The 12,769-nt window shown below is 42.9% G+C and overlaps 1 protein-coding gene across 2 annotated transcripts in view; it reads left to right on the top strand.

Moving 5' to 3' along the window:
- Nucleotides 1–3,043: 3,043 nt before the first annotated feature.
- Nucleotides 3,044–12,769, top strand: part of CC2D2A (coiled-coil and C2 domain containing 2A) — a 190,976-nt gene continuing 181,250 nt past the window's right edge. Inside the window, exons 1-3 of one of the 2 annotated variants that reach the window (XM_033948903.1) lie at nt 3,044–3,121; nt 3,724–3,801; nt 10,415–10,490. In XM_033948903.1, coding sequence (XP_033804794.1) covers nt 3,110–3,121; nt 3,724–3,801; nt 10,415–10,490 — 166 coding nt within the window. In that variant the 5' untranslated portion in view covers nt 3,044–3,109. The remainder of the gene's footprint in view (nt 3,122–3,723; nt 3,802–10,414; nt 10,491–12,769) is intronic. The other variant, XM_033948896.1, reaches the window with a different exon arrangement.

The raw sequence follows: 12,769 nt of genomic DNA, 5'->3' as shown, positions 1-12,769 counted from the left end.
TCATCACTTTGATAGATTTGATAGGTTTAGAAGCCGATCGTATTTGCCGATCCAATGCTCTAATTCACCGTGTGGTTTTTCATGCAGTGCTACATTCTCAGATTCTGGCATGCAAATGAGGTCATTAATATTAAAACCAGGCATCCAATCGATGCCCTCAACTTGCATGACAGGAAAAGTTGACAGGTCTACCTAGACCTGTTGGTCTGTTGTTTTTTTTTCTGTGGGCACAGATGTGTATGTTAAAACACACACACAATATCTGGCCCATAAAAAAAAAAAATGTTATGCTACCCTCCCCCCAAACCACAAAACCCACTTCACCAGCCACAATTGGCATGAGGGATGCCTACTCCCCCCTGCCCACCGTGAACTCCCCATTCACCGACTCCCTCCATAAGCCCCCCCAAATTGACACATTCCCTCCCCCTCCTAAAAAAAATGGCAGGAAGGATGCCCTCAGCCCGCCCCACACCACCCCAGCCCCCTGTACCTTTAAATTAGTTGATAGCAGGAGGGATGCCCACTCCCTCCAGCTCCTCAGGCCCACCACTCCAAGATGGTGCACCTTCCCCTTCCTGGTGCATCATGGGATGCATGGGGAAGGGTCTAAGGCCCCTCCCAGGGAATAGAGGGAGGAGCCTAAGGTCCCCTGTAACACCTTGATTGGCTCAGACACCTTAGGCCCCTCCCCAAACAGTAGCAACATTCTATGCTACCAATCCAGATCAAGTAGTGGCTTCCTCCATGTCTGTCTCAAATGTAGACTATGGACCTTTTCTCCACAACTTGCCCAAACCTTTCTTAACCCTAGTTAGCTAACTGCTGTAACCACCAAATCTGGCAACAAGTTCCAGAGCTTAACTATTCTTTGAGTAAAAAAAAAAAAAAAAAAATTCCTCCCATTTATTTTAAAAGTAGTCCCATGTAATTTCATTGAGTGTCCCCTAGTTTTTATACTTTTTGAAAGTGAAAAATCAATTCACTCTCACTCAGGATTTTGTAGACCTCAATCATATATCCCCTTAACCTTCTCTTTTCCAAGCTGAAGTATCCCAACCTCACAGTCATCAGACTACAATAAGGGAACTCCCAGCAATCCACAATAAGATCAAACCGTTCCAGATACAACTTCCACTCCACTGGTCCTGTCTATATGTTCTCCAAGCCAACTATTCGAGTAGAGGGCTAATAACTTCTTCCCTACTAAACACAGTGACACACCCTCCAGAGCCACCAGTGCACCCTTGGCCCCTCACTGTTTGTTGATAAGCCACCATGATGGTAAAGTCCAATATCACCTAGACAGCCCTCCCTATGAGCCAACTGGATGGCTTGGATCTCTAGCAGGCCTTGAAGAATTTCCTTAGAATCTAGGAGCCAGACTTGGAATGACTGATAATTTATTAAAATGTATAAGCATTTATCAATAGCCCAATCATAATGTGTACAAAGTGAAGTACAGAAAACTACTTATTAATGTAGGTTTTAACAGTTCCTGCATGAATAAATTTTGGTGAACAGTAGAAGCTGATGGAGAGGTAAGGGTTTTGGTTATGTGCTCAGACTGGAAGGGACAGATTTTGATGCCTGCCACCCATTCCTAGCAGTTACAGCCTCTCTAGCATTGAAGAGATGCTCTACACTGCAATAGCTTGGGGTGGGAGCATAATGGAGAGGCTAATTCTGTTGCTGCTGTAGGCAGATGGACAATAGACAGATGCCGAGGCTGCACTCCCCATCTACTCCCAGTAACCACAGTCACCTCCTACTGCTCACCCACCTGTACCCAGCAGTGTCAACTGTAGCCTCTCTGGTGAGCCAGGGGGTGGAGCCCAGAGGCAGCATGGGTGGGGCTAGGGGGGGGTGTTGAAGTCTCTCCTCTCAACACTGGGCCCCCTTGGCAGCAGTGACAAATCTTATACAGGGGCATTATCACCTTTTTCTTACTGGCCATTTCTCTCCTATGCACCCAAGCATCCTTCTAACTTTTGCTGTCGATCTTAAGATGGCCAAACAGGTAGAAAAGACATCACATATAAGCATACCCAAGTCCTGTTACTCTTTCAGGAAGAAAAGTTCTTCACTCCCTTCCAGTTTTTTGCAGCCTAAATGTTTGACCCTGCATTAGCAGTAAATCTTAGCTGCAAATTCTGGACCATTCCTCAAGTTTCAAGTTTAATAAAAGTTTGTATACCGCCTATCAGTCTTCTCAGGGTAACATACAGGACCTACTGGAACGATAGGTAAAGGTAAAGCTAGGTCCTTCCTCATGTTATCCACGCAATCAGATTTTGCTAGAAACACAGAACGTGGCAAACTCCCCTATATGTCCTGGTCTGTCAATAATAGATTGTAAGCCCTTTTGAGAAAGGACCGTCTATTTATTACATGTTAAACGTAAAGCACTGCACATGCCTATCAGTGCTACAGAAATAACAAATTGTAGCAAAGAAAATGCTTTAGGAAACAATATACAAAGTGGTTAAGAGGAAAATCCTTTTTCAAAATTGCAACAACAGTAAAATAAAGTTGCAGGGCATAAAAAGGTCTTGCATTTATGGAAGCCAACTTTTCAAAATAATTAGGGATGCTACCACCCAGTGGAAATTAGCCCCCTCTCTGTACACAATCAAAGAGTTTGTCCAACTTGGGGGGGGGGGGGTGCTCAAGCATCCAAAGAGCTGGCATCTATGCACTGGCATATTCCAAAGCGGCAACCTATAGTGCATGTGAAAATCAGGTCCTGTCCTGTCCCTCATCCCCGCCCTACAAAATGAAATCGAAGCCTGACTGAAGCAACCCTGAAGAAGCCAGACACTCAGCAGCTCACCCACTACCCCCTCCGTTCCCGTTGAGTACCGTTTCCTCTGCCTCTCAAGTCCAAACCCTCAGATTTCCCACCCCCTACTTTCCAATTTGTCTTTAAGGGCAGACCCCACAGCGCGGCTCATCCTCCGACACCCCGCCCCCTTCTGTCGTAATTTCCTTCTCGGTGCTTCCTCCCCCTCCCGGCAAGACGAAATGGGGCTGAGGGGAAGAAGTTGCGTCAGAGGGGGCGGGGCGCTGGAGAAGTGGCAGCGGGGCTTTGTGGCGGGCGAGCTGAGGCATGAGTTTGCAGGTAGAATGGGGGGAATTGTGCTAGATCGCGGACAGGGAGGAGAGGGGAGAGACACGCTGGATTAGGCAGAGTTTTATGCAAAAAAAAAAAATATATACAGTATATATATATCACAGTGTTTTGTGTACGGGTCCAATAATTGTCGATCTGGTTTCCTAGGTGAGAATAGATGCAGGAGTTAGCTGTGCAAAATCATCTTGTTTAATTTGTGCAGATCAGATGGTGCCAGAGACCTGTAAGGGGGGGGGGGGGGTCAGGAGAGAAAGTGAGAAGACCCTGAAGCTTACCTGTAAGTTACGTTTCGCTGAACTTCTGGTAAGCTTGTGCACCCCCCCCCCACCCCACCCCACCCCCATTACACAGAAAAGTGGGCGAGATTCAGGCTAGTTGCACCCGTCAGCGATAGTCCTGGATGCATTTATAGCTCAGAAAATAAGGTGCAAAGTTTGGAAATATATTTTTAAGAGTAGAAAGTTTAGTTTTAATTTCTATGCTGTTGTGGGCGGGGAAAGTACTGTGGTTGCTATGTTACTGTTGTGGACTTTTACATTATTTGTAAAGCCATATATTTTTTTTTTCTTTCTAAATTAAACTTCACATAGGGGGTTTTAGATGATGAAGCACAAGTGGAAAACCTGAAGCGGGCTTTGAAGATCCAAAGACAAAGGAGGAAGAAACCAGTAGGTGTATAATAATTATGGAATCGAATTTAAAACAAATATTCTAGAGCAGGGATCTCAAAGTCCCTCCTTGAGGGCCGCAATCCAGTCGGGTTTTCAGGATTTCCTCAATGAATATGCATTGAAAGCAGTGCATGCACATAGATCTCATGCATATTCATTGGGGAAATCCTGAAAACCCAACTGGATTGCGGCCCTGAAGGAGGGACTTTGAGACCCCTGTTCTAGAGCAAGGCTCATATCTTCAGAGTTTGGAATGCATGGGTATGGATATTGTATACAAATACAGAAAAAAAAAGTTGGTAAAAAAGGAACTGGTCAGAGCTATTGTTGGTTTATGCAAAAATTTGCCTTCATTGTTCCTTATAGATAGAGTCTAATAAGTACACTGTTAACCTTGTCTGGAATATCATCTATTTTTATTTATTTATTTAGTTAAAAAATTTGTATACCTTCTATGACCAGACGGTTTACAAAATACAAACATAAAACCTAAGGAATAAACATCACAAAGCAAAATCTTAAAATAATTACTCTTGAAATAAACTCATTGTGCCACTGAGAACCCTGAGCAAGAAAACCAAAACCAAACTGCAGTGGAATGTACAAGGTACAGGAATTTATTCAATGAAAATGATAAAAACACATATGACATACACAAAAGTAATAAATATATTAAAAAAAAACAACTGGTCCTAGTATTCATGTAAACCGATCCATTTAGGTCTCCTTTTAATAAGCTGCACTAGTGTTTTTAGCGCACGCACTACGTGGCTAGAACTAACGCCAGTTCAATGCTGGCATTAGCATCTAGCGCGCACGGCATTTTAGTGTGCACTATTCCATGATTTAATGCTCTAACTTTTATAGCTCTGGCACACTAAGGGCTCCTTGCCCTTAGTGTGCCAGAGCTATAAAAGTTTGAGAAACACTGTTCTACCTAAAGAGGTTACTTCTCTATTCTAGTACTCAGAAGCTTTTGATTCAGATAACTTTATGCCATAGTATTTAATATGTGTTGCCAAAAGTAACACATTACAGTGATGGAAACCATGGAAAAAATATAACATTATAGTAACTGTATAAAATGAGTTATAGGTACAGGGGGGAGAGATACAAAGACAGTTCCTGGGTTCTGTGTTGGTGTGTATTGTCCTTGGTTAGGTTACATTTCTTTTGCACTTGGACAAATTGTTTCTTGCTTACAGGCATGCTACAACATTTTTTACTGCTATAAAGGCTGCTTCTTCTATTTGCCCCAGTATTGTGGAATTTTTCCTTCTCACTCTTTAGTGTATCTTGGATCTATTTGTATTTTGAACAACGTATGAGGAAATGACATTTTTCTTTTTCCAGCGTTATATTGCAGGCAGAGTCTAAACTCTTGGGGCTCCTTTTACGAAGGCGCGCTAGGGCCTTAACGCACAGAATAGCGCATGCTAGCCGCTACCGCCTCCTCTTGAGCAGGCGGTAGTTTTTTTTTGGCTAGCGCGCGCTAAAAACGCTAGAGCACCTTCGTAAAGGGAGCCCTTGGTGTTTCCAAGATTTTCTAAATACATCAGTGTGGAATATTATTATTATATGTTTTATATGATAATGGAATATATGGGTGGGAGGGATAGGAAAGGGGAAGGGATAAAAATCTATGTAATGTATCAATGATTGTTTGTAAGTGATGAATTTATTGTTAATGTGAATGAATATTTTTAACACTTAATGTAATCTTGAAAATGAATAAGGAATATTAAAAACCAAAAAAACTAAATACATCAGTGCCAAAACATATTAAATATACAATATATTACAAATTATAAGTGAAAATGTGTGCTTCGTGCTCCGACCTTAAGGTCAAGTAAATTTGACCAATGGTTTTGGGAACCAGCACAGCAGCATATCATTCCCTTAACTTAAACCAATCTGAAGCTTAAGAACATAAGACTTGCCGCTGCTGGGTCAGACCAGTGGTCCATCGTGCCCAGCAGTCCGCTCATGCGGTAGCCCTTAGATCAAAGACCAGTGCCCTATTTGAGTCTAGCCTTACCTGCGTATGTTCTGGTCCAGCAGAAACTTACCTAACCTTGTCTTGAATCCCTGGAGGGTGCTTTCCCCTATAACAGCCTCTGGAAGAGCGTTCCAGATTTCTACCATCCTCAGGGTGAAGAAGAACTTCCTTCACATTTCTACGGAATCTATCCCCTTTTAACTTTAGCGAGTGCCCTCTCGTTCTCTTCACCTTGGAGAAGCGTCAAAAAGTATTAGAGTCAAACAGATATTAAATCTTAAGATATTAAAAAAAAAAACCAGCAGTTACTTTCTTCTGGAATACAAGTGTCACATGAAGATCACATCTGTTTTCCGCAATGTTGTGCTGTTGATTAAACAACTTAATCCAAGTGGGTGATGATTTTGACTCAGACGTGTTCCACTAAATCACCACTGTGAAAATATTCCCAAGTGAACTAGTTCCAAATGTTTCCAATAAAAAAAACTTATCTTTTGGGCCAAGTTTCACCATTACTTCATGAGGAGTAAAAAAAAAATATGACTTAAAGCAGCAATAAAAGATTATAGTCCTTATTACCTTATTGCCCTACAACAGTTTTTACTAAAACTTTTTGTTTCTTTGTTGTCTTCATATCTGTCTTTCATGGTTGTGTTTTTCTTGACCCCTTTTCCTTTTCTTTCAAATTTTTTTTAATTCTTTCATTTAGAATTTTTTTCTTTTCTCTAACTTTATTTTTTTTTCCCCAATGTCTTGTATTTCAGTTTTTTCTATTACCTATTCTATTCTCTTAGACTTTTTCCCTGCTACAGTTCTTGCTTTTGGCTTATATCATAGAAACATAGAAACATAGAAGATGACGGCAGAAAAGGGCTACAGCCCATCAAGTCTGCCCACTCTGCTTACCCACCCCCTGTCTATGCCCTAATGACCCAATTTCCTTATCTTGACCCTCGTAGGGATCCCACATGGGTATCCCATTTATTCTTAAAGTCTGGCATGCTGTCTGCCTCGATCACCTGCACTGAAAGCTTGTTCCAATGATCAACCACTCTCTCTGTGAAGAAATACTTTCTGGTGTCGCCATGAAATTTTCCGCCCCTGAGTTTGGGCGGGTGCCCTCTTGTGGCCGAGGGTCCCTTGAGAAAGAAAATATCATCTTCCACTTTGACACGTCCTGTGAGGTACTTAAATGTTTCGATCATGTCTCCCCTCTCCCTATGTTCCTCAAGAGTGTAGAGCTGCAATTTGTTCAGTCTCTCTTCGTACGAGAGACCCTTGAACCCTGAGATCATCCTGGTGGCCTTCCGCTGAACCAATTCAATTCTGCGCACATCTTTACTGTAATGTGGCCTCCAGAATTGCACATAGTATTCCAGATGAGGTCTCACCATGGCCCTGTACAACGGCATTATGACTTCAGACTTTCGGCTAACGAAACTTCTATTGATACAACCCAATATCTGCCTTGCCTTAGATGAAGCCTTCTCCACTTGATAGGCAGTTTTCATGTCTGCACTGATGATTACTCCTAAATCTCGTTCTGCTGAATTCCTAGTTAAAGTTTCTCCGTTCAAGAAGTATGTCCTGCATGGATTTCCGCTTCCGAGGTGCACGACCTTACATTTCTTAGCATTGAAGCCAAGCTGCCAGGTTGAGGACCAACTTTCCAATGTAAGCAGGTCCTGCGCCATATAATTCTGTAAACTGCATTCACTTACTATATTACATAGTTTGGCGTCATCAGTGAATAGTGTTATTTTACCTTGAAGCCCTTGAGTCAGATCCCCTATGAATATGTTGAAAAGGAGTAGACCCAGGACCGAGCCCTGCGGCACTCCACTGGTCACCTCTGATGTTTTAGAGAGGGTACCAATAACCACCACCCTCTGAAGTCTGCCACTCAGCCAATCATTGACCCATGCAATTAGTGTCTCTCCTAACCCCATCGATTCCATCTTGCTTATCAGCCTGCGGTGTGGGACACTGTCAAAAGCTTTACTGAAGTCCAGGTACACGACATTCAAAGACTCCCAAGGTCTCATTTATTTTTCCTTTTGTTTCAACTTGTTTTGACTGCACTTTTCCATTCCTTGCTCCTCTTTTCTTCATACATATTTCTCTTCAAAATATACATTCATTATTTCCAGTGTCTGTTGCAAAAAGCTGATACATTTTGAGTGCAGAGACAGCTGCATTTGTCTTGCTCAGTGTCTGTACCCTTAAGTGAGGGAGTGAGGGGGGCTGAGATGAGGGGCTTGGGGCCCATGCTATTTGGATTTATGAGAAACCAGGAATTTTGCCAATAGGTAAGTCAGGCATGGGCAACTCCAGTTGTCAAGGGCCAGAATCCAATTGGGTTTTCAGGATTTCCCCAATTAATATGCATGAGATCTATTTGCATGCACTGCTTTCTTTCTATTTTTTTCAAAAGTTTATTGAAGAAATGCAAAAAGATACATAACAATAAACAAGGCAACTAACATCCCATACAATCACATCCCCCCACCCCGCCAAAGTCATACTGGGATTCTTCAGTATGAGACAAAACAGTCTAAAGCAAAACAAAACCCCATCCACACCCCCTCCCACCTCCCAACCCCCATCCCATTTGTGTGCAGAAAGCTAACTAGGAACCACCAAAGTAGCTGGGTGAGACCACTAGGAGACCGATGACCACTTAATGTGAGGATCCCAAACCTTCAAAAACTGAGAGAGGCGATTATGGGTAAGAGCTGTCAATTTAGACATATGAAAAATAACATGCACTGCTTTCAATGCGTCTTCATTGTGGAAATTCTGAAAACCCGATTGGATTCCGGCCCTCGAGGACCGGAGTTGCCCATGCCTGCTCTAAGTAAAAAAAAATCAATTTCTCAGCCTGATGAAAGCATGCAGCATAAGACTGCACCAGGTTGCAGAACACCACTTACTTTGACAATTGATCAGTTATGGCAATGTTCTTCAACCACCGGTCCATGGATTGGTGCCAGTCTGCAGAAATTTTCTGCCGGTCCACAGGGCTGGCACGTCCTTTGGGTAGAAGACAGTGTTCTTCAGCTGCCGGTCCATGGTGCGATCAACATAGCGTTTTCGGGCTGGCTCCCTGAGTGCTGCAGTGCACAAAGCTGTGGGTAAAAGGCTCCTATACGCGTCCTCCGCCTGAACCGGAAGCTTTCTCTCTGATGTCACAACACTGCGATTGCACAAAGCTGTGGGCAGTGGCTCCTTGTGTGCCTTCCACGCCTCATCTGGAAGCCTTCCCTCTGATGTCACAACGTCAGAGGGAAGGCTTCCAAATGAGGTGTGGGACACGCACAAGGAGCCGCTGCCCACAGCTTTGTGCAATGCAGCACTCAGGGAGCCAGCCCGAAGACACCGCATTGATCGCACTGTGGACTGACCCGAAGATAACACTGGGGGCAGGCCAGAAGGCAAGGCACAGCATGGAGGGAGAGAGAAAACAACGGTAGGGGGAATGCCTTTTATTTTTTTATTTAGTGATTGATTCACATCTGCTGTCTGTTCAGGAAGAAATGCATTTGTTTCTTTTCCTATGGGGTGGTACTGCTTGCGAAGTCTTGCATCTTAGGGTTTGTTTGTAAATATTAGTACTTTTAGTTTTTGGTCCTGCATTTGCATGAGGTTATCTTTTTTTTGGTAGGAATGAATGTTGAAAAGCATATAGTGTGCTTTGTGCATTTTAATTTTGTGGTTAACCATTATGTGTTGTTAATACGATTACCGTATATTGCGTGTGTGTGTATATAAGAAATGAATGGAAAAAATGGTGTACAATTAGAAATACACTTCCCCCTCCCCATTCGCGGTTCCTGCACTCACGGTTTCATATAATTGCGATTTTTTTCTGGGGAGGGGGAAAATAAAAAAAACAGTCTTAATGTTTAAAAAAATCCATCTTTATTCCTCCCTGCCACCTTCCCGGCCTTACCTGGTGGTCTAGAGGGCTTTCGGGGCAGGAGCGATCTTCCTACGCTCCTGCCCCGTGCAGATCGCCATGAAGAAATGGCTGCTGGGAGTTCCTGTAGTCTCTCGAGACTACATCGGGAACTCCCTACAGCCATTTCCTGATGGCGATCTGCATGGGGCAGGAGCGTAGGAAGATCGCTCCTGCCCCGAAAGCCCTCTAGACCACCAGGTAAGGCCGGGAAGGCAGCAGGGAGATAGGGGTGGGTCAGTGCCGGATAATCGCGGTTTTTCGGCATTTGCGGTCCAGCTCTGCCTGTATCCCCCGCGAATGACGAGGGAGAAGTGTATTATGGGGGGGCGGGGTCTGGGGCGGAAATGGGCATGACTTAGCCCAGTGTACTTCAACTGCTGGTCCGCGGACCGGTGCTGGTCCACAAAATAATTATTTTATTTCCGCCGGTCCATAGGTGTCAAAAGGTTGAAGAACACTGAGTTATGGCATATGTTAATTATATATTTTCAATTCAAAAATCCAAGAAAGAGGAGTTGGCACTTGTATACTGCTTTTTTGTGGTTACACATTCAAAGTGGTTTACATATATCCAGGGACTTACTTATTTATTGCCCTATCTTATTCTCTACTGTGGTTCTCACAGAATCTTTTCTCAATTTTATCCTCAGTTATTAGATACTGCAGCTGACATTGGATCTGAAGAGCCTGTGGAGGACATCAGCATGGTTGTTCGAAAACAGCAGAGTAAGTGTATTTATGGTTTTTCTGGGATAAGTAGCTTCCCACATGGACTGCGTACGGAAAGAAGTGAGATTTCCTTGTTGATTAAAGTCAGGCTGAAAAACGTACAGATTTCAGTTACGTGGGATCACACCCTTTGCACCTCCACTTCGATCATGCCAATACGTCTACCCTTTTCGTAACGGCATTACGATGGAGGAGTAGCTTATTGGTTAGTGCAGTAGGGTTGAGAATCTGGGGAACTGGGTTTGGTTTCCACTGTAGCTCCTTGTGATCATGAGCATCATTTTACCCTCCCTTGCCCCAGGTATAAAAACCTACCCCCTGTTTTACTAAGGTGCGCTAAGCGTTTCAGCACGTGTTTAGCACGCGCTAAATGCTAGCGCGTCCATAGGCTAACATACAGGCGTTAGTGTTTAGCGTGTGGTTAGCGTGTAAAAGGAGCCCTTAGGGACATACAGGTGTTAGTGGTTAGCGTGTAAAAGGAACTCTTAGGGACAGAGAAAATACTTGAATATAATATGCACCACAGAGGTGATATATCAGATCCACGACCTGCCACCTTCCCCATCACAGTAACGTCAGAAACTTTACATTCAATAGAGTAACTGCTACTAGTTTCCTTAGAGGAAATTCTAATGGTCTGTTAACTATTGCTAGTGCTTTCAACTAACCATCCAGTAAGGGCAGGTCCATATTGCCTCTAGGCAGAGGGTATGCAAAGGGCCTGGCTAAATGAAATACTCTCTTCCTCCTTCCTGACAAGAGCTCCTGGTACAGAATAAACACTTTACAAAAATCCAGGAGTTACAAAGAGTACATTGGATCTTAACCACTGATGTTTTCTTTTTCTCCTTGATTTATTTATTTATTTCGATTTCTATCCCGTTCTCCCAGAAGCTCAAAACAGGTTACAAGTAGACATTCACAATCGTTTGAAAACAGACTAGTCATGACAACAAATAGGTTACAGTAGACAATAACAGAGCTTATTCTAGAGACCAGACTGGTCTGACTCTTTCTTTTCTCCCATCTTTCACGGCACTATAAAGAGAGAGGGGTTTACATATTCACATGCCAGGAAGGTTCAAGGCCTCTAAATGTTCTCTGAAAGACCTTGATACAGCTGCCTGAATGAGGGGATGGAGACAAAAGCGCTAATGGAATTCAAAAAAGGGTGGGAGAAGCACAGATGTTCCTGTTTGTAAAAAAAAAAAAAGGGGTGGAGAAAGCCAAAGATCAGCTGATTTCCATGATATTGTGGGAGAGATGAAATGGGGCAGATTAGATGGGCTAATTTGGTTCTTTTTTTCTGTTATCATAATCTATTTTTTTATGTGTGTACTGTATTTTCTAAGTCTCTTGTTTCCAAACCATATGTTAGATAATTTATTCTGATTGCCAACTAAACAGACGGAGAGGGAAATTTAAATTACTGATTAAATTTTTGGCCATTACTTAAGTCAATTTAATTGCTTTGTAAACCGCTTTGAATCATTTGGGAGATTTAGCACTACATAACATAACATAAAATTTTATTTGTATACCACAATACGTCGTGAAGTTCGAAGCAGTTAACAGGAGTTAAGTAAAAGACCATACATGAGAGGTGAGGATACAAGTACAAATAACATAGGATCATGACAAGATCTGAGTCAAATACAATTATGGTCAGGTAATACGAGAAGTAAATGAACAGCTTTCGAATATTGGTACAGATATAGATATGGAGACCCAAAAGGAGGTGGCGAGAGGAGTGAGGGGGGTCAGGTAATAAAGAGTTGAATGAGTCTGTACATAGAGCTTTTTCCAGTACCTTGAGGAGCACGTGAGACACTCAAAGAGGACACAGGGTTTAGTGCTCTACTAGAAATTTGTTGAACAAGTATATTTTTAATCCTCGCCTGAAATGCATGTATGACAAAGAAGACCTATTAATGGGGAATAGTTCCTGGCTGAAGTTAGCTGCTTGATAGGATAGTAATTTTGTCGCATAAACTTTTTATAGGTTTTCCTAGCAGGGAGGAGTAGGCGAAGATGGAGTTGGAGAGCAAAAGGCTGGTGGTGGTGGTGGGAGGGGGGGAGGGTTAAACTCAAAATACTTCAGTCATGTAGTTTGGTAGGAGGCCATAAAGAGCAACCTAATTTCAATAATAATTGGGCCTCAATCAGGAGCCAGTGCAGTTGCTAGTGGTAAGGCGTGACGTGGTCAGTTTTCCTTAGGCTGAAGATAAAGCACAAAGCTGTGTGCTGAATCATCCGGAGTTTGTTGAAGTGTTTCT

The sequence above is a fragment of the Geotrypetes seraphini genome, chromosome 1, assembly GCF_902459505.1.
Source record: "Geotrypetes seraphini chromosome 1, aGeoSer1.1, whole genome shotgun sequence".
Taxonomy (NCBI): Eukaryota; Metazoa; Chordata; class Amphibia; order Gymnophiona; family Dermophiidae; genus Geotrypetes; species Geotrypetes seraphini.
This window is presented reverse-complemented; position numbering and strand designations above follow the sequence as displayed.